A 20,226-nucleotide genomic window follows, 5' to 3' on the forward strand; every position below is an offset into this window, starting at 1 on the left:
CATGTGATCCAACGGACATCGTGTCTTGGAGCCTTGAATGGTAGTGCAGTCAGGCAGAGGCCTTTTCATCAGTGATAATGATGTGAGTTCTCTTCTTTTCGGCAATACTTTTCTGATGCGTTCCCTGTGACGCTGAGTCGTAGCCACGCTTACATTTAGATAGCTAGGCATTTATTGAAAAACAAAGTATTCAAGATATTCGTAGGGAATCGACTGCTGGATTCACTGAGTAGAAGTTTTTTCAAAACTAGGAACGTGGTGCCAGTTTTATTTTGTTATGCCTCACTTCGAAGAGCAATAATAAAAAATACCACACATTATAATGATGGTATATGAACAATCTTATAACGGCTTCATTCTCGATAATTTTTACAAATAGATAGGCAATAGGCGTGATGAAGCTTTAGCTTGCCACCGAAAAGTGAATCCTATACCTGACCTTGATTAGAACTTAATAGATAATCACCGTAATTAATCAACGATAAAGCTACTTGTTAGAACAGTTTAAAGCTATAGGCAACCGTGACAAAAAAATATATAATGGAACAAACTAAGTTCTTTAGCAGTTTCCACTTTTACATGATACAACTTACATTGAGTTTGTAGTGTCGACACAGCTTATAAACATTGATGAAACAATGACTTACTTAGGTAAACAAAGTGATTTGACGAACGCATAACCTACAGTCAGAGCAAACAAAGTCAATTAATTTTCATTCTGCATAAATAAAAGTTAAAAAAAGATAACACTAATTCGCAATATTCTTTTCTATTTTCAATGTGGTCACAAAAGCTAACACATTAAATAACTTATAATTGTACTATATGACTAAGTGGCCTTCAAACCACATCAGATGCTTCTAAGGCAAAAAAGAAGACATTGCATTTTAAACATTGCTTTTAATAACTAGAAAAACGTTGTACTACAAATCTTGAAATTATCTTTTTAGCCTTTGATCATTGACTAGTTTGCATTCAATTACATTTTGCATTAGTGTTGAGTCGATTCCAAATCCGAACCTCACTTCACCCCATCCTTAATCCTACCCCATGGCGTTCAAGTGGTCTGCACGGACTCTTCTGCCATTACCCTATCTATTATCGGCTTTGGATTGACTTGCGCTCTCATTGCCCCACCAAACGCTGCAAAATGAAAATGAAAATGAAATATTTAACGAACAAAACAGTTTGGTACCCCGCAATACCCCGCAGTAAAACACCATGCACTACACTTTTGAACCTTTAAGCTTTGAGGACCATGAATAAAATTCTGCCCAAATTCACCATTTTGTAAGATACATGAATTTGAGTAATTCTCGCTGAAACCGGGCCACTATTTGCACGAGGTTCTTAAAAATGCCTAAATTTACATTCTTTCGAAAGCTTTCAGCGAGTATATCAAGAATCCGAGTTGAATTCATCAGAAATATGAACCCCTCATTAGTTATACACGAAATCATTTTTATGGAACCCTCGATTTTTGTCAATTCTTGACTCACCAAAACTGTCATAACTCCAACATTTCTCAACCGATCATAGAGATCAGCATATCGTTGGAAAGAGGAAGAGTGTATCCTCAATTTGCAATAATAAAAACACAAGCAGCCATATTGAATTTGGCCGCCATCTTGGATTTCTTTTTGAAAAACATTTTTCCGCCAAGTTCGCAACCACCGTTTTTGAAGAAGGAAGAAGGTAGAATGAAAAAAAGAATAGAGGAAAAAGAAGAAAAAACTTGGCAAAAGAAGAAGGTAGAGGAAAGAAGACAGAAAGAGAGGAAAAACAAAGTAATGGAAGAAGGAAGAAAGAAGGAAAAGAAAGAAGGAAAAAATAAGAAAGCAAAAGGAACGAATGAAGAAGGAAGAAGACAAACAAAAAAATGAAGGAAGTAGACACCAGAAAAAAAGAAGTAGGAAGAAGAAAGAAGGAAATAGGAACAAAGGAGGATGAACTATGGAGGAAGAACTAAGAAGAAAGGTAGGACGAAGAAGCAAGAAAGAAACAAGAAGAAAGAACTAGAAGGGTTGAAGAAGAAAGAAGGAAAACAATTGAAAAAAATAGAATAAAAAAGAAGGGAGAAGGAAGTAGGAAGAAAGAAGGAAGAGAGAAGAATAAAGAATAAAAAATAAAAATAAGAAAGTAACAGGGTGACCACTCTTATCGACAAAATTAATTCCCGGGTTTTTCCCGGTTTTCCCGGTAGGTTATCCAAAATTTTCCCGGAAAAACTAAAAATGTTTTGATCACTGTATTTTATTTGAACGAAGAGAATAGTTTCTTGGTATATGCAATGTTCAACATCATTTGTAAATATCAATAAAGTTATTGACTGTTTCCTTGGCAACAAAATACGCAGACTACTTTTTAGGTACCTTAAAAAACGTCGCCAACAACTAAATTTTTAAACTGTGTTAGCAGGACAATAAATCAGATTAATCTGCATGAAAAACAGAGCTCAATTTTGGGAAATAATGTGATTTTTGAGTTTATAAAATTTTGTTTCTTATGGCCATTTTTGCTGGGGCGATTTTGGCGTCAATTTGCTTCGATAAGGCCACCTTATTGGTGGGAAATAATATAATATTTTATTTTAAGCATTGCGTTCTAACATTCTAACAGACTGCTGCAAAAGACTTTAAGTTCTAAATGCTGCTTCGTCCCAAAAGCTTTTGAGATTTTGATTGTAGTCTAGAACCTATGAGGCCATGCTCCATGAAAATAACGAAAAAATATAAAAATATTTCAACATGGTTTATTGATCCCTTGGGAAAAAAACACAATTTCGTCAAAAATCCAAAAACCAAATATACAGAAAGGCAAAGCTTTTTTCACGCTAATCACGTAGTAATCTAACACAGGAGATTCAAAATAATTGATACCAACGGGAAAAAATATATCTTTGTCGTATTTTTAACGAATTATAACTGAAAATCCTTCTTCCACTCGAAGCTTACGATCTGTTCGTAAAAAAACTGTTCTCAAATTGACATTTCAATTTTTTTATGGGTCAAATTCATCTGGGGTGTTACTAGGAAGCAAATAAAGTCACTACATGTGAAATAATAAGTAGAGCTCTTGTTAATAAATAGAAAAACATATTATTTGTTGGTGGCAATATAGTTGCCACTGCCTTATAAAGGGTTAAAAACATTGACAAAACAATGACTTAGGTAAACAAAGTGATTTGACGAACACATAACCTACACTCAGAGCAAACAAAGTCAATTAATTTTCATTCTGCATAAATAAAAGTTAAAAAATAGAACACTCATTGCCCCACCAAACGCTGCAAAATGAAAATGAAATGATAGCCTTTCGGTACAACTTTGTTGTACGATAAAGGCAAAAACATGAAGAACCAATAACTCTTAGGCCAGCGGTTCTCAACCTTTTTCTTGAGAGGTACCCCTTCGAACTTCGCATTAATTGAGGTACCCCCTATGTTTTTTTTGCTACAAATCAAAATAATCGTAACTCTTCAAGTATATGAAAAATGGACCTGAAAACTTACGGAATATATAGCTCTCCATAAACTTTTCTGAAATTTTCATTTTTTTTTTAAACTTCCCAATTAAAATTAAGTTCTTACATCGACTGACTGACTGTAGGGACTGTTTTGACTATTGAAGGCTTCCAAGCATGTTGAAAGGAGGCTTCCGAGCCTTTTGGAAGTAGGATTCCGCGCCTCTTCCGAGAGAACCTTCCAAGCCTCTTGAAGATAGGCTTCCGAGTCTCTTGAAAAGCGGCTTTCGAGCCACTTAAAAGGAAGCGTCCGAGCATCTTGAAAGGAAGCCTCTGAGCTGCTTGAAAAAAGAATTACGAGCCCCTTGAAGAGAGGGTTCCGAGCCTCTCGAAAGAAGGCTTCTAAACCCCATCAAGGGAGGCTTCCGAGCGCCTTGAAAGTAGGCTTCCGAGCCTCTTGAAATGAGGCTTTCGAGCCTCTTGAAAGGAGGCTTTCGAGCCTCTTAAAAGGAGACTTTCGAGCCTATTGAAAGGAGGCTTCCGAGCTTTTAAAAAAAGGGCTTCCGAGCCTCTTGAAAGAAGGCTTCAGAGCCTGATGAATGGAGGCTTCCGAGCCTCTTGAAAAAGGCTTCCGAGCCTCTTGAAAGGAGGCTTCCGAGCCACTTCAAAGGAGGCTTCCTAGCCTCTTGAAAGGAAGCTTCCGAGCCTTTTGAAAAAGGCTTCCGAGCCTCTTGAAAGGTAGCTTCCGCGCCTCTTGAAAGGAGGCTTCCGAGCCTCTTGAAAAAGGCTTCCGAGCCTCTTAAAAGAAGGCTTACGAGCCTCTTGAAAGGAGGCTTCCGAGCTTCTTGAAAGACCTTACGAGCCATTTTATGGACGGCTTCCGAGTCACTAGAAAGGAGGGTTCTGAGTATCTTGAAAGGACGCATCTGAGCCTATTGAAAATACGCATCCAAAAAAGAATTCCGAGCATCTTGATGGGACGTTTTCGAGTTCTTGAAAGAAGGCTTCCAAGCCTCTTGAAAACAGTCTTCCGAGCCTATTGAAAGGCGGCTTTTGAGCCCCCTGAAAGGAGGCTTCGGAGTATTTTGTATGAACACTTTTGAGCCTTCCGAGACTCTTGAATGGTAACTTTTTAGCCACTTAAAATTGGAGTATCTTGAGTGGACGCCGAGCCTCCTATAGGGAGGCTTGCGAACCACTCAAAAGAAGGCTTCTGAGCCCTTTGAAATGAGCCTTCCAAGCCTTTTAAAAGAAGGCTTTCAAGCTTGTTGAAAGGAAGCTTTTAAGCCTCTTGAAAGGAGACTTTCGAGCTTTTTGAAAAGTCCCGAGTAGCACACTTGTCATACACGAGTTTCTGTAACTCATATAGTACCAAATTCCGTGATGAACTTACTTTTAAGGTGACACGGGAAGCACTAACAATCATCAAATCGTCATCATTTTCATCATTGAATGTTTAACTTTTTTTCTACAACAAATATGATTTTGAAAAAGTATCACCGGCGCGTGCTTACTCGCAATCTACATGCTGATACATTTACAGTTACATCAAACAACTGAAAACCGAAATACGCCGCTCCAAAGTTGCGAAGTGATAATGCTAGAAAGAGACGAAAGATAGGAAAAATAACACGGTGTTTAGGGCCTCCCCGAGTCACCTTAAGATAAAAAATCACGTTAATAAAGTATTCAAAAAAATAGTACCAAATCGAGTCACATAAGTGCTGTGGCAACCAAAGCAGTAAGATTTGTGCAACTAGGTAGTCTTCCGGGCCTTAAAAAAGGCGGAAGTATCTTGCATGGGCGCTTTCAAGCCTCTTGAGAAAAGAATTCCGAGCATTTCAAAGGAAGGCTTCGAGCCTTTTGAAAGAAAAAGCAGAAAAACAACAGTTTATAGAAAAAAGCTTGGCTTCAGGGCCTCTTAAAAGAAAGTTTTCGAACCTCTTAAAATGAGGCTTCCGGGTAACTTGAAAGGAGGCTTCCGAGAAGCGTAGAAGGATGCTTCAAATTCTCTTGCAACGAAACAACTGAGCTTTTCGGGAAAAAGTCTTCATGTCTCTGAAATGGAGACTTTCAAATCTGTAGACTCTAGATTTCATTCTGTTTTGGCCTGGTAGATTGCATAGAAATTTGTCAAAATTTGATCATTCGAGGTTTTGCCCTTTTGATGTTTTGTCTCACAGCCCTTCATCCATTGTACTGGTTGTGGAGGTCAGGATTTAATAGGCCATGATTTACTGATCACCATGCATATTATGTACAAAACAAAGTTTAGAAATGAAGAAAAAAATACAAAATTGTCAAAACTGTCATAAGTTTTGATTAAAATTGTAATTCATCCGCCATTAAGCATTTCGTTCGAGGTACCACCTGGGCTCGGCGAAGGTACCCCCAGGGGTACATGTACCCCAGGTTGAGAACCGCTGTCTTAGGCAAACAAAGTAATTCAACGAACACATACCCCATACCTTCTAACCATAAAGTAGTAAAAGCTTGTAATCGGAATAGATTATGAGACGATTGTGCTAATCAAATAATATAGACATTTTTTTCATTTGGAACGCTTCACGTAAACCCAGAATGTTTGTGATCAAGCCAAAAAGCCAACAATAATTATATTTTCGATTGTCTTATCGGGAAATCTTCTTCTCCTTCTTCTTGGCATTACATCGCCTGGGACATCGCCTCTACAGTTATTAACTGCGAGGTTTCTAAGCAAAATTACCATTTTTGCACTCGTATGTCACGATGATAGTTTTATGCCCAAAGAAGTCGAGAAAATTTCCAACCCGAAAACTTCTAGACCGGACCGGAAATCGGACCCAGGCACCTTCAGCATGGTCTTCGTTTATAGCCGCACATCTTACCGGGTAGCTACGAAAGGATTTGAGAAAAAGACAATTTAAATAGTAAAAGCAAAAGGATTATACTGCTGTGAATCGCATATCTGTCCCATCTTTGCGACAAATATGCGATTCACGACAGTATAGGTCTTGAAAAGCCATATGTGGTCAAATCAATAGAAACATAAACACCAGATGCTAGCTTTGGGCAGTGGCGATCAGGCGATATCGTAACCAATGAGGTACAACCGAGGTGCGATTATTGCTAGTTGAAAACTATTAAACACCAGATTCAATAACATTGTTTAAAGTGTTACAAACTAGTGTATTCTAAAAATATCTAAGTAGTAGAAGAATGTTATTGCCTGATCTCGACTGAATTTCATTATATATATAAGGTACAGTGGGGCAAGTGGGTAAAGGAAAAAGTATATTTCATGTTCATCAAGTCATAAAAATTGAATATAATGTTGAAAATGATCATATTTATGACATAACGAATCATCTATCCAATCTTTGTATGCCTGCGAATAAGATCTTTGAAAAATACCAAATTTTTGGAAAACAAAAAAATCGGTTTCAATTTTTCACTTGCTCCACATGTGGTGTAAGTGAAAAAATGATTTTGAAAGAGGATTTTTCAATATAAGAACACATTTTCTGATCATGTATTTCATACAAATGATAATTATACTGAATAGAACATAACTGTGATCTGTTGTGATGCTTTTTGACACTTCATGAAAGTCAAAGGGCAATAGAGTGGATCCATTAAATAATTTTTATGTTTTTATGTTTTCTTTACTTGAATTTTTTGAGATCTAATATTTCATCTCCATTTGTGTCTAATACTACTGTCTATTTCAGGTTTATAGTAAGATAATGAACCTTGGCGATAATGCAGAGAAATAATCTTTGAAATATTCATCTAACCTGGAAACATATTGTGTTTCATTAACAATCCACTTATGATTTCAGTAGAAGAGTCTACATTAACAAATAAATAAATTTTATAAATTTCAACTAAATAAATCATAATTGTTGATATATTTGTAATAGTAGTGATTCTTGTATTTAAGCTATATAAAAACACATTTTTCCACGAATTATTTTTCAAACATGGATTATTTAAAACACTGACACGCTTGGCACTTTGGGTTTCTGATTTAGTATTACCACGTATCACTGTAATAACCAAAAGCCTTAGAATGAGTTCGAATTGGTATCATTTGTTTATATAAGCTTAATAGAAATTATTTGTGTTTGGAAAAATAGAGAAATGCATTCAGTGTTTGAAAATTTTCACTTGCCCCATCCATGGTAAAAAACAGGCAAAGCGATAAAATATTTTTTTTTCAAAATTTTTGGTGTTCATATCAATATTTTTGTGGCTTGAATTCACAACTACAAAGAAAGCCAACTTATCAATGCACTAATTGAATGTGTTACGGAAACCAACATAAAAAAATATTTGTATTTATTGACACGCAAAACAACTTGTGCAAAAGATAAACTTGAAAGGTTAATAAACTTTTACTCTCGCATGTTAAAATGGTTCATTATTTCACGATTTACTTATTCAACGCATTGATTTGAATGGCCTTGTATGATTGTGAAGTGAAATTGAATAATTCTGTGCTTCATCAGTGAAATACTTGTGTTTTTTTTCACTTACCCCATTTACCCACTTACCCCACTGTATATATATTTTTTAAATTTATTTGACAGTAGAGACCGCAAGACTAAGCTTTACAAACGCATGTTCAAAGTTGCAACACGTTGAATTTATTAAAAGAAAAATATGATTCTTGATTTTGCAAATTGTGTAGTGTAGCTAGGGTCTCATTTTCTTAAGCTTCACACTGGGTTGCATGACATTACCAGAATATGTAGTAGAATATTCAACCATTTCTGCACCAACATTTTAGAAGGGCGAAACTGTAAACGAAAACTGAAACTGTAAACAAGAGCTTCTCACGTCGCTAGTGGGCTAATGTGTACTCACCCACGCAATTCAGCGCTGTTGAATGAAAGAAGAGGATTCGCTGTTTCTGCCAGTGGCGTAGGATTGCGTGGGTGGGCTCAAATTAATCCACCAGCGACGTGGGAAGCTCTTGTAAGATCATCAAATAGTTCTCATTGATTTACCCGTCAATTTTAAATAAAATATCGAATATCAGTAATTTGATTACAATAGAGTTATTCAAATTGATATTTGGTTTTTTTTTCACATTAATTTAATTAGATTAATTGGATGAGTGACCTGTGTAGTGCGAAGGTTGCACATGCTGACGCGACGCCTCTGATATGTACACACACACATATGCACACACAACACCATTCACATTCAGTCAGCATTTAACCAATTACAATTTTGCCAATATTGTACACGGCAGTCATCATATTATTTGATCACTACTATAGAAAACATCTAAATTCTTATATTACAATTTCATATATTTACAGAGTAATTCATTGTTTGAAGATCTCAAAGTTCCTGTATCTGGTGTTCTTATCCACGGTTTATTCATAGAAGCTGGAAGATGGGACATACGTGAAGGAGGATTATGCGACGCAAAAGTAGGAGAGCTGGTATCGAGATTGCCAGTCGTGTGGCTTAAACCTTGCGTGGATCTTGACATAGGGCGACGCTACGAAGCACCACTTTATAAAACTAGCGTACGCGCAGGTGTACTGTCTACAACTGGTCATTCTACAAACTTTGTGTTGTCTCTTCTACTGGATACGAAGAAATCATCAGACTATTGGATTTTACGAGGAACCGCTCTCGTTACTTCTGTAACCGACTGAATCAGGTGGTAGTGCACCAGAAGCCAGACAAATATATGGCTATTTAAATAATGACTTACCTTACTTCAGACTGAGAAGAGCATCTATGTTCGATTCAACCTCTTTGACAGCCTTTACTGCATGCGTTGTACTCGTAGTCACCTCATGTATCATAACTTTTTGTATTGTTCTAAAAATAAATATAATTATTTAATAACATATGAGGATAATCAACTTACAGAATTTCTTACTCAGCTTTGATTTGTAACGCTTTGCATTCTGCGTTCTTCGTTTCCACGGTATTCTTCTGGTATGGACCCGTCCTCATCTCTGCACAGAGGTTCATGAAATGCACCTTACGGTTTTTCAATTTAATGAGTTCTTCTGTAAGTTTTCGTTTTTCAGATTCCAATTCAAATACTGAGAGGTAATCTTTATAAAGATGATCGGATAATGCATTTAACTTATTTTCTGTCAAGTGAGCATATTTTTCAGTAATCGGTTTTGCAATCGCTGTAATTTTGTTCTCCAAATATCCGTTCAATTTCAACCGATCCAGATAGCTCATCTCGACTTTTCGTATACGATCTAAACCTACGGGGAAAACGGAAAAATAAGAGATCATGAATAGGGTTAGGCGGGGCAAGATGGGTCACGGGGTAAGATGGGTCAGGGCCGCTTTTAAGCATCGTATGCATTTTAATGTGGAGATTATAACTTTGTAGGAGTAATAATTTGGTTCTACTTTATTGTCATTCGATTTGATGATAAAATTTCATTTTGGTTTCATTATGGCTAGGTAAATTATTTTTCAGCATTGTTTCTTATACGAAACACATTTTCTATAAAACGTGTAATATCGTCAAGCAATCTAAAATTAAAACATTTTTAATAATATAGTGAAAGTATTATAAATAATGTAGGCGATGCTGTACTAACTGCATTGAAATAAATAAATTAGATCGAAAATTAGACATTCTAACACGAACCGTTCGGGTCACTTCCGTTTAGGGTCAGTTCGATTTCTGTCTGGCCCTTATAGACACGGAAAGTACTGAACCGATCGTCGTGAAATTTTGTATGCATAGGTTTTTGGGGTCGGGGAAGGTTCTTAAGATGGTTAGAGACCCCTCCCCTTTTTGGAAAATGGGGCTCCCATACAAATGAAACCCAATTTCTTTATAACTCGGGGAAGGTTCTTAAGATATAGAGACCCCTCCCCTTTTTGGAAAATGGGGCTCCCATACAAATGAAACCCAATTTCTTTATAACTCGAGAATTAATCAAGCAAATAGAACCAAATCTGGCATGTGCAGTAGAGTGATTCAAATATTGACAGGGGATCCCCTGTGCTTAAACGATTGTTTTTGCTATTTTAATAGTCCTCCAAGACGCCAAGTTACGAAAGCCGATGTCAGCTTATCGGTCTCGAGCCTCTGAGTACTCGACGAAATGTATGCCGAGCTATGACTGTGGCCGATGTGTTGCAGGGCAGGATCGACTGTGGAACCATCTTGCAACAAATCAACATTGGCGTACAACCCCGACCGCTGCGTAATAATATAATGCTTCGTCTACCGATCCGTCGTACTAACTACGGATGTGGCAATGCTATCCATGGCCTACAACGAGTTTTTAACAGAGTGGCGGCGATGTTCGACTTCCACTTAACAAGAAATGTGCTAAGGAGGAGATTCTACACCGTATTCAGTGATAGAGGTAATTGACGCAGCACTAAAGCTTAGATTATTTAAATTTTTATGATTAATATGTGATGTTTAATTTGTCCGTAACGAATCTTATTTATTATATACATATATTTTTTTTTACACATCATTGGGATTAGTCTGTAGTCTGTTGGTGTTATATTTAAATAAATAAACAAATCTCCTAAGTTTTTGGCTGATTTGGGTGTAATTGTAATTTGATTGTGCACGTGCGCCATTTGATGGTTATATGAAGGTTTTGTGACAGTACATGTACTGCCGTTATACGCATAAATGTCCCATGTAGATAGGAATCCCAGCAAACATGGGACAAATATGAGTATGACGGAAGTGTACTAGGTATACAAAAAAACGCGACAGAGGGGGGAGAGGGGTCTAGAAATCTCGAAAAGTATTGGACGTCATATTTGAATCGTCCCTAAGCTGGAAGTCAGTTATTGTTGCGAAGCAATCTGACTTATGTGAGCAAAATTCTAAAGAAAACAGAAATGCTCATTATTGATATTGATGTTATTCTTTTACGTGTTGAATTAAATTTCCCACAATTCAGTATTTCCCTAATAACTTTTGTTGGCAGCATCAAATCGTTTAGCAACAACGACGATATTTTCCTTTGTTGAATTTCCTATGTTGCTAATGTATTCTTACATTTTTAGAACTTAATGGGCAATGCTGTGGAACGGGTTTTTACAAAAGTTACTGTTTTCATAGTAATTTTCATTTAAGCTTCAAACTGCTTGTGCTCAGTTAAATTACATCCAATTGAGCTAAAACTTTATTAGGACGATTTTCAAAATAGCAAATACATACCATTATTTAAACATAGGGGAGCAAAAAAGTCAAAAGTTTGAATTACTGTAATATGCAGGTTTTGGAATGGATGATAATATCACAGAGAAACAGACGTCTCACTTAGAACAAAATGCAATCAAAATAACCGTCGCGGAAACATTATCGCCCATAGAGTCCTATAAAAAGAGTAACGTCATGTGCCACGTTTGACAGGTCTCCTGCTCGTTTGGAACGCGCATTTGTATGAAACTGACAGACGATTCTGTTCCAATTCTGACACTTGACGACACTGTTATTATAGTCACTGTAATCGCCCAGTACTAAAAGCACTGTGTGTGGACAAGCGGCAACTAGATGGCGGTACTGTGCAAACGTCAAACACAAGCAAATCCCATCGAAGCGCCATCGGTGGCCGATTGACCACCTACAAAAAATTGAATCCACCGTTAAAAAGGTGAACGATGGAATATGTTTTAAGTGAGACGTCTGTTTCTCTGTGATAATATCTTCCATCCCAAAAAAAATTCAAAACGACTTATCTGCTTTTGTAAACAAAGATTCAAACGACGATTTAGCGAATCTGATATAGCTCTCCCACGCAAACCAACACCATCAACCAGGGGAACGACACCCAATTTTTTCACTATGGATTTTGACAGGTTTGCCTGTTCGTGCTTTTTTGGGTGATAAATTTATCCCCCAGTGTCAAATCACCCCAATACTGATTTATTTTGCAATAGTATTTGCGCGAATTTTGAATGTTTACGTTTTTACAGGAGAATATGATGCAAAACGCCCATTTCACTCAATAATGCAACATGATATAATCATGGGAAAATAGAGAAAAAATGAACGAACTATAAATTAAAACTATTTTAGACTCGATTCCATGCTTTAAACTTAAGAATGTTCAACTTATTTGCTCAATTCTTTAGAATGCTGCGTGCGTAAGGCACTGTCTATGCCTTCGTTCGTTTTATATCATTTTTACCCTGGAAGTTGTTTGTGTTGCATTCGCAGTGCACTCGTATTGGTGACTCAGAAAAGATGTGACGAAGATGGCGTAGCTTGTCATCCCCGTGCCATCAACAGAGCGGTGTTGGTTTGCGTGGGAGAGCTATCAGATTCGTCATCTTGTTTGAATCTTTGTTTACAAAAGCAGATAAGTCGTTTTGAAATTTTTTTCTTTATACGTTTCAGTTGTGGTTAGAAACCCCTTTGCTCTGTTAAAGTGCAATTTGGCTGGCGAAATTTAATTTTTCATTATGCAAACGCATTGAATCAACTGTTTACAATAGGTATATATAATCTTAGAGAGTAAACTGATCGACTCATACCAAAATATCCGGAATCAGTTGATAAACGGCTGAGTTATTGGCTCGTATTTCCTGACCTCTTTTCGCGACGGTCCCAAATTTTAAAACTTTTAGGACGTAATTCTACGTCAAAAGCTCGTTGCAACCTGTTGGTACGAAAAGCAGCGAAAAACCTGCGAAAACGACCACAAAACAATGTCGCTTCTTGTTTTGTTTATGATGTACGGATTACCCATCTTGCATTACTCTACATATTCATGCAATGTCAGGTATGTACTTCCACTTTCAATTAAAAACTGTGGAAATGCAAATAGAATACCAAGTTGAAAAGCAAGTTTCGATTGGATTGAAGAAAAGATATTTAAGTTACTAACTAAAATATCTTTGACGAAACCCGCTATAGACGAATCCAAGTAAAAATAAGAAGAAGACACACGACGGTGTTAACTTTGACAGATCCTACAGCACAGCATAGGAAGATCATTTTAAAATGCTTATAATAAATTCTAGACAAAATGTAATTAAAATCTGATTGAAGTATGATACGGAAAAAGTTCCGAACTGTATGATAGATACATTTTTGGAAAATATTCAAAAAATTGAGATAAGCTTCCGAATATGTAATTCCGAACTTTTTCCGTAACCTACATTAATCAGTTTTAAATTACAATCTGTCTAGAATTTATTATAAGCATTTTAAAATGATCTTCCTATGCTGTGCTGTAGGATCTGTCAAAGTTAACACCGTCGTGTGTCTTCTTCTTATTTTTACTTGGATTCGTCTATAGGTAGTCGACATTCTTACCAAAAGGTAGCACGTTATCGTTGAGGTATATACTCAGCAGCGCTCTATCATCAACGGAAATCAGCGAACTCGGTTGTTTTAACAGTTTCACTATTAGCTCTGTCTTGTACCATTTCTGCAGTTCACTTCGAAGCTCTTCGGTGTAGGAGGAATTCAAATCACTTTGATTAAACGGAATTTTGGTATCATTCATATTTAATTTTACTTTATAAATTTGTTCGTACACAACAAATTATTTAAAGACAACAGCACAAGTAGAGATGTCGCAAATTAATCGATTACTTCGATTAATCGATTCATAAATTTTGAATCGACTACTACCTATATGGTCCAATGCACCGAGTTCATCATTGACGTTTGAGCGGTGCGCTGTTTACTAAGAATGAATACTTTTTCATTCATCGAGTTCATGCAAGTGTTCATTTTTAGTAAACAGCGCCCGTCTCAAACGTCATTGTGTTCATTCCGTGCATTGGACCATAAGGGTTGCTGACGTTCAATCACCTTTCCCTTTCAAGCGCATAGAAAGGATGTGGTTTGTTTTCATCGGGAAACGTTTCCCGATGAAAACAAACCCTATCCTTCCTAGGCGCTTGAAAGAGAGAGGTGATTGAACGTCAGCAACCTCTATGATTAATCGATTCAATAATCGAGAAGAATCGAGAGTAATCGATCAATATGGATTTTACGACAGACGACAGACTAACGCAAAATGAACTCCCCCAAGAAATTATGACGTTTGAGCGGGTCGCATAATGAACGCAAAATGAACTTTTGTTCGAGAAGACGACCCGCTCAAATGTCAAAATCCATCGGGTGAGTGAATTTCATGAACTCCTGCACAGGTCTATTAGGATGTCACAAATTGATCGATTACTTTGAAAAATCGATTCATCGTTATGATAATCGATAAATATATTCAACGATTAATCGATTCAATAATCGACAAGAATCGAGAGTAATCGATTAGTTACTAATCGATTAATCGGGATTTTACGACATCTCTACAGCACAAGCGCGCACATAAACATACACGGAACCGCAAAACAACTGACTTTATGCTTCCTTTTACTCAAATCCGTCCTTGCGGGAAAGAAGCCAAAAGTATACATCACGGATAGATACGTAAACACATTAATGAGTAAAAATTTAACCATTTTTTGATCCTGTATTGGGCTGCCAGAAAATGGGGAAAATTTGACAACTTGAAATGGGTGAAAAAACACCCATTTTGAGAATGGTGACCAATTTCAAAAACGTTTGTTTTTAAACCCATAAATGGGTGAAAAAAGTCTTTGAAAGTTTTTATTAAAATTAAGCTGCCTGCTGCGTGTTCTGGCGTTCTAGGTTTATTATTATTTACTTATACGCGGAGATCATGGAGAAACTTGGACGTAAGTAATTGAAATCATTTTAAATTAAATGTCAATAACCTATAGTTCGTTGTTTTGATTAATTAGGATCGGAACCGATGGAAGTGCATCCTCGACAACGCCACGACGCGAGGGTTGCCTGGAGATTGAAAAAAATGTCATTGTATTAACATATACTTGAATAGAATTTAACGATATGTATGGTAAAATAAATAAACGAGTTTGAGCATTTCATTTGTTGCACTTATCTTTGAATACGCGAAAAATCCCATTTTTATTATTTTTCAATCTATCTCCGTTCTCAAAAATGAGAGTTTTTTACCCATTTTAAACAAAAACCAAATTTTAAAAATGGGTAAATAAGCCACATTTTTTGACATATATTGCGTTTACTCATTTATGAGTAAAAGATATTTTACTCATTATATGAGTAGATCCACTTATTCTTCAAAATGGGGGAAAATTTACCCTTTAATGAGTTTACGAGGTTCTCCGTACCCGGTAAAAATCGTTTACTCATTAATGGGTACTTTTTGTCTGCTATCTCTTTCTCTCTGCTGAAAAATTTACCCATTTTGGGAGAATAAGTGGATTTACTCATTTAAATGAGTAGATCCACTTATTCTCTCAAAATGGGTAAATTTTTCAGCAGAGGGAAAGAGATAGCAAAGAAAAAGTACCCATTAATGAGTAAACGTGTTTCTCCGTGTAGTGCCAGAAAAATCATTTTACTCAAATTTGGGTTATTGGCCCAAGCCCACGGTTTTGAGTGCAAACAACCCACTTTTGGGTAGTTTCGGTTTTCAGTGCAGGCGATTCAACGATTTTTTGGTAGCCTTGGTAGCGGATCACTGTGGTTGGTAGCTCAAAAAACTTGTGTGATGAGTGATGCATCATCAAATCTATATCAGAGAAAAATGTATTTTTCATAATTAAATCGATACTGAAAAACTGGCTCTAGATCAAATATAGCGATAAGGCGAAACAGTTAGTGAATAGTTTAGTAAAGTGTTAAAACGTGCAAAATGCCTCGTGTTAATTACACCAGAACAGATCGTATAGCGCAAATGTCCAAACAGGAGCAGCTAATCGCTCAGAAACGGCAGCAAATTTTGGAAAAACAGCGAACTTTACAGATGGCTAAGCAGATAGCAGCTGAAGCATCTAAAAATACGCCTTGGTGAATATTATTTTTATGTTGGTTATAAGAAAAAAAAATAGTCAAAAAATCACATGCCATAATGGTAGAAGTGTATGACTTATATAATGTTTTGTTCTCCTAAATCAACAGTGAGAACGATGAGGAATCGGAAAAATCTAGTGGACTCAAAATACCCTTCAGCAACGACGGATCGTTTTTGGAGAATTTCAAAAAACTAAGTGAAAAATTAGCTAAAACAACCGAGGAGCACAATAAACGGCCAGCGGAAGACGATGCATCGAACATGTAAGTTGCATAAAGATGAGGCATATGGTATTTTTGTTTTAATTCTTAATCACAATTTGAAAAAAAACATAATTAAATTTTTAATTACTATTTCCTTGCTTAGAAATTTCTTAGCTTAGTTTTATGTAGAACTTCAAGTATTTGTTCCCTTAGTTATTGAATCCCCGAGAGATTAGAAAAAAAAGCTGGGAATTAAAGCTATCTAATGTATATATTTAACAAATACAAGAGTACATTTTTTATGCAAAATATGTATTCTTCCTTTTTGGAGAATTTTTTTTTTTTTTTTATTTCTTTATTATAGAGGTTTGCAGCCCTAGGCTGGCTCACCTCTTAACTTTGGAGAATAATTATTGTACTTATTGTACTTATTATTATATACTGTTTTTCTCCGTTCTGGTATCAGGAATATGATTTTTTAAATAAACATTGATTTGTGAATTAAATTCTAAATCTAAATCTAAACAGTCAATCTTAAAATTGAGCAAACACCTTTTTTATCAAGTTGTTTATAAGGCTCAGTTGTGTAGCAAAACTCTTTGCGAAGCCGCAGATCTCATGTAATGTACAATTATATAATCATTACATTCTACTATCAATGTAAAATTTCATTTCATCAACATTTAAATTCAATCCTGTTGCTAAACTAATCTTGTCTTTTGCTATCAGCAGCCATCGTTCGTTGTCAGGTTGCCTGCTGGTTAGTCTCTGATTTGACGGTTGTGGAGGTTAACTGCACCCACCGCTCCGTGCATTCTGACCAATGTGGTATATAAGAAGGTGCTGATTGTGAATAATTCATGCCTTTTTATATGCCACATGGATCAAAATGCTCGAACGTTGGGTGCAGTTGACCTCTAGAAACGCCAAATCAGAGACTAACCGGCAGGCAAGCTAGCGCTCGAGCTAGCGGCCATTACCGCTCGCGGAAAACTGGATAGGGTTGTAGTCCCAGAAGAAATGCATTGATGAAAGCCGATAATTTTATAAAACTAGTTCCTTACTTATATACTGAATAAGTTCGATTAATTTGCCTAGGGCTGTAAATTTCTATAATAAGTATATGAAAAAGGTCGATTAATTGCACTAACGCCGTCATTCCGACGCGACACCGGATTTATTTTCGTTCGTTTATTCAGAGTCGGGATTGGACCTGACCCAGGTTTAAACCCAGTATTACAATTAATATGTTTATAACACTGATCTACATATCTTAAACTAACACACATTTAAATATTTTTGCCTGCATTTTACTAAATTCCACAACAATAAATAATTCTTATACGCTTCTGGGTCATTTCTATTTTTCAGCGAAAAAAAAGCTAAAACAGAAGAAACAATTCCAATTTCTATTCCCCCGCCACCACCACCTCCGGCTCCACCTACACCACCGGTTTCGGTGGCCGTTCCTAACGCTTTACCTATGGAAATCTCATATGCCACTTACTACGCAATGGCGGCACAAGCTTCAACGATGATGCCACTTATACCAACGGCTCCGCTACCCCCGCCAATACCAATGCCGATTCCGGAAGTTAGTCTAGTCGAAACCATCCACACGGTGCCGGTAGTACCGGTACCTAGTTCGATCGATACTACCCCAGTTGACCCCGCGGGTCTTGAAGTTGTGCCGGAAGTTGGAGCCAACTGTAAAGGTTAGTAAACGAACCCAATTTGACGTGATAGAATCGCTGTGGAATGGACTTGGAAGATAATTTTAAATTTTGGTTTGAATATATGTACTTATTTTTTTTTTAACAACGAGCTTGTTTCTAAAAAAACATATTAGGTAAAATAGTTAATTGGTTACGCTGATTTTGTCATCAGCTTTTAATTGTCATTACTTAGACAAAAAGATGATTCCACCTTGAAAGATCGATTATGCCCAGGGAATCAATATTCGAGCAAAGCCTAACAATATACCCTTTGTCATCAACAGAGTTTGTTACTGACAAACACACCTCGGTACAAGCCTTTATCAGAACCTGTACACAATATGAGAAGAATCATTTGCCTCGCGTGCTCCGATATTTCCGAGAATTCGATACTATTTTTGTAATCCGAGTTGGATTCTCGAATACAACTTATAATTTTGATTGTTCGAGATACGTTTTAAAAAAAGAACGAACAAACGACTGCCCTGCTCAAGCGAAGAAATACGAATTAATTTATTGTCTATTTAATTATTACAAGACCTAGCTAAAGTGTCCCCCCTTTACGCTGATACCAGCAAGAACCATGTCGTTGGTCGCGGCTCCAATAACACCGGTGCGGAATGTGCAAGGTGTCGGTCTCCGGTTACGTCTGGTGCAATGTGGCTAGCTTGGAGTTAACCGCTAAGACTTGCTGTTCCAGCAATTGGATTTGGGTTGCGTTTGCGTCTGTAACTTACATATTTCAATAAAACCAGAAGCTACGATAGCATAAAACCGAAATGTGCTGAAGAGATATTGCAAAATAACGGGATGAAAAGTTAGCAACAAAATTGTCTTCTTTTTTGTTGCTGATAAGAATTTTCGGATCTTTGTCATTATTATCTCCGACAAAAACAAAGCTTTGTCGTTGGTTTTCTTTTGTCGCTTGTTTCGCATACGTATCCAAGAAAAAATGATTCCCTGTTATGCCGAAATATGAGAAAAAACATGCTTGACTATAACTGATATAAACTGCCAAAATGTGTAGGGGAAAGTGGGGCAAGATGGCCACCCTAAGCGGTAATGTTTGTAGATTAGTGAAACCCCTTCGAATTCTGCTGATTTGTCAAAGAAATACCTTTATGATGACCTACCTTTAACATAAGTATCAATAAACATTGATTAATGACGTTTCAGTATCTTATAAACTGGTATTAAAAAAGGTATTTTTATGATGCCTACATATATTCATCATATGGGGTGACATGACCACCCCCTCGGGTCAAGACGAGCGAGGAAGAATATTAAAAGCGTGCTGAATTTATTTAGAACGGGTGACACATTCCTTGCACTTCTAGGGATTATGTTCAAATGATGTTTCGCTTGAAAATGTCGTATTTCATGTTGACCTCTGGCTCTACGACGATATCTGTATTTTCCTGAAGCTATTTTTAACGATTAAAATCATATCAGTTGTTTAAATCGTCTCTGATTCAGGCAGAAACTTTTTTGATGATTTTTCATAAACATCAGTCCAGTTAACGAGCGCCGTTTTTTAACTGGGCTGTCGAGGGGATTTACCATGCATTGTTGCATTGTTATGATCAATGTTTAACATGAAACGACAACAATATACCATTTAGACTCCCCTCGCAGCCTAGTATTTGTTTTTGTTTTTTTTACGGATAACTGCTTTTTATTGTGTATCCGGAATAAATTTACACCGCTTTTTATACCGAAGTTGGATTTTTCTCCAGATACAGGCAACTTTCCCAACTTCGGAAGTAGTGCGCTGGATTCCCCTAAAGATGCGCTAAACAACGCATCCATTAGTTTGACAGATAAAACTTCGGAAGAAAGTTCGGTTCGCAAGTCCGGACTTCCGAATTCTAAGTTGGTGCTACGCCGACAATAAATGGGCTTTATCTGGAGTGGCCAGACCTACCGATTTCTCGGTAGTTCTACCGATTTTTGACTCACCTACCGATTCACAGACGAATGATCGAAAACTACAGATTTTTCAAAATTCCTACCGAG

General features: G+C 36.8%; 3 protein-coding genes and 1 non-coding gene across 7 annotated transcripts in view; 3 read left to right on the forward strand and 1 right to left on the reverse strand.

Moving 5' to 3' along the window:
* Positions 1 to 9,255, forward strand: part of LOC134226469 (dynein axonemal heavy chain 6) — a 40,850-nt gene extending 31,595 nt beyond the window's left edge. Inside the window, exon 16 of the mRNA XM_062707261.1 lies at positions 8,772 to 9,255. Within this exon, the coding sequence (XP_062563245.1) occupies positions 8,772 to 9,116 (345 nt within the window). The 3' untranslated portion in view covers positions 9,117 to 9,255. The remainder of the gene's footprint in view (positions 1 to 8,771) is intronic.
* On the reverse strand, positions 6,253 to 13,995 carry LOC134226470 (uncharacterized). Of its 4 annotated transcripts, none has more exons than XM_062707265.1 (4): positions 13,736 to 13,995; positions 9,347 to 9,689; positions 9,176 to 9,285; positions 6,253 to 6,336 (listed from the first exon to the last, which is right to left on the reverse strand). In XM_062707265.1, the coding sequence occupies exons 1-3, from the start codon at positions 13,926 to 13,928 to the stop codon at positions 9,177 to 9,179; spliced, it is 645 nt and encodes a 214-aa protein (XP_062563249.1). In that variant the 5' UTR covers positions 13,929 to 13,995; the 3' UTR covers positions 6,253 to 6,336; position 9,176. The 4 variants fall into 4 exon arrangements, with proteins under 4 accessions (XP_062563249.1, XP_062563247.1, XP_062563248.1 ...); XM_062707263.1 differs by lacking the exon at positions 6,253 to 6,336 and adding an exon at positions 8,742 to 8,841; XM_062707264.1 differs by lacking the exon at positions 6,253 to 6,336 and adding an exon at positions 8,904 to 9,041.
* LOC134228214 (U4 spliceosomal RNA) lies at positions 6,514 to 6,653 on the forward strand. Its single transcript, XR_009983879.1, has one exon. It is a non-coding gene; the product is annotated as a U4 spliceosomal RNA (small nuclear RNA).
* Positions 13,996 to 15,945: 1,950 nt separating the features above from the next.
* The window catches only part of LOC134224171 (SURP and G-patch domain-containing protein 1-like), a 30,107-nt gene continuing 25,826 nt past the window's right edge, over positions 15,946 to 20,226 (forward strand). Inside the window, exons 1-3 of the mRNA XM_062703457.1 lie at positions 15,946 to 16,288; positions 16,400 to 16,555; positions 17,867 to 18,210. Of these exons, the coding sequence (XP_062559441.1) occupies positions 16,134 to 16,288; positions 16,400 to 16,555; positions 17,867 to 18,210 (655 nt within the window). The 5' untranslated portion in view covers positions 15,946 to 16,133. The remainder of the gene's footprint in view (positions 16,289 to 16,399; positions 16,556 to 17,866; positions 18,211 to 20,226) is intronic.

This window comes from Armigeres subalbatus, chromosome 3 (genome assembly GCF_024139115.2).
Source record: "Armigeres subalbatus isolate Guangzhou_Male chromosome 3, GZ_Asu_2, whole genome shotgun sequence".
Taxonomy (NCBI): Eukaryota; Metazoa; Arthropoda; class Insecta; order Diptera; family Culicidae; genus Armigeres; species Armigeres subalbatus.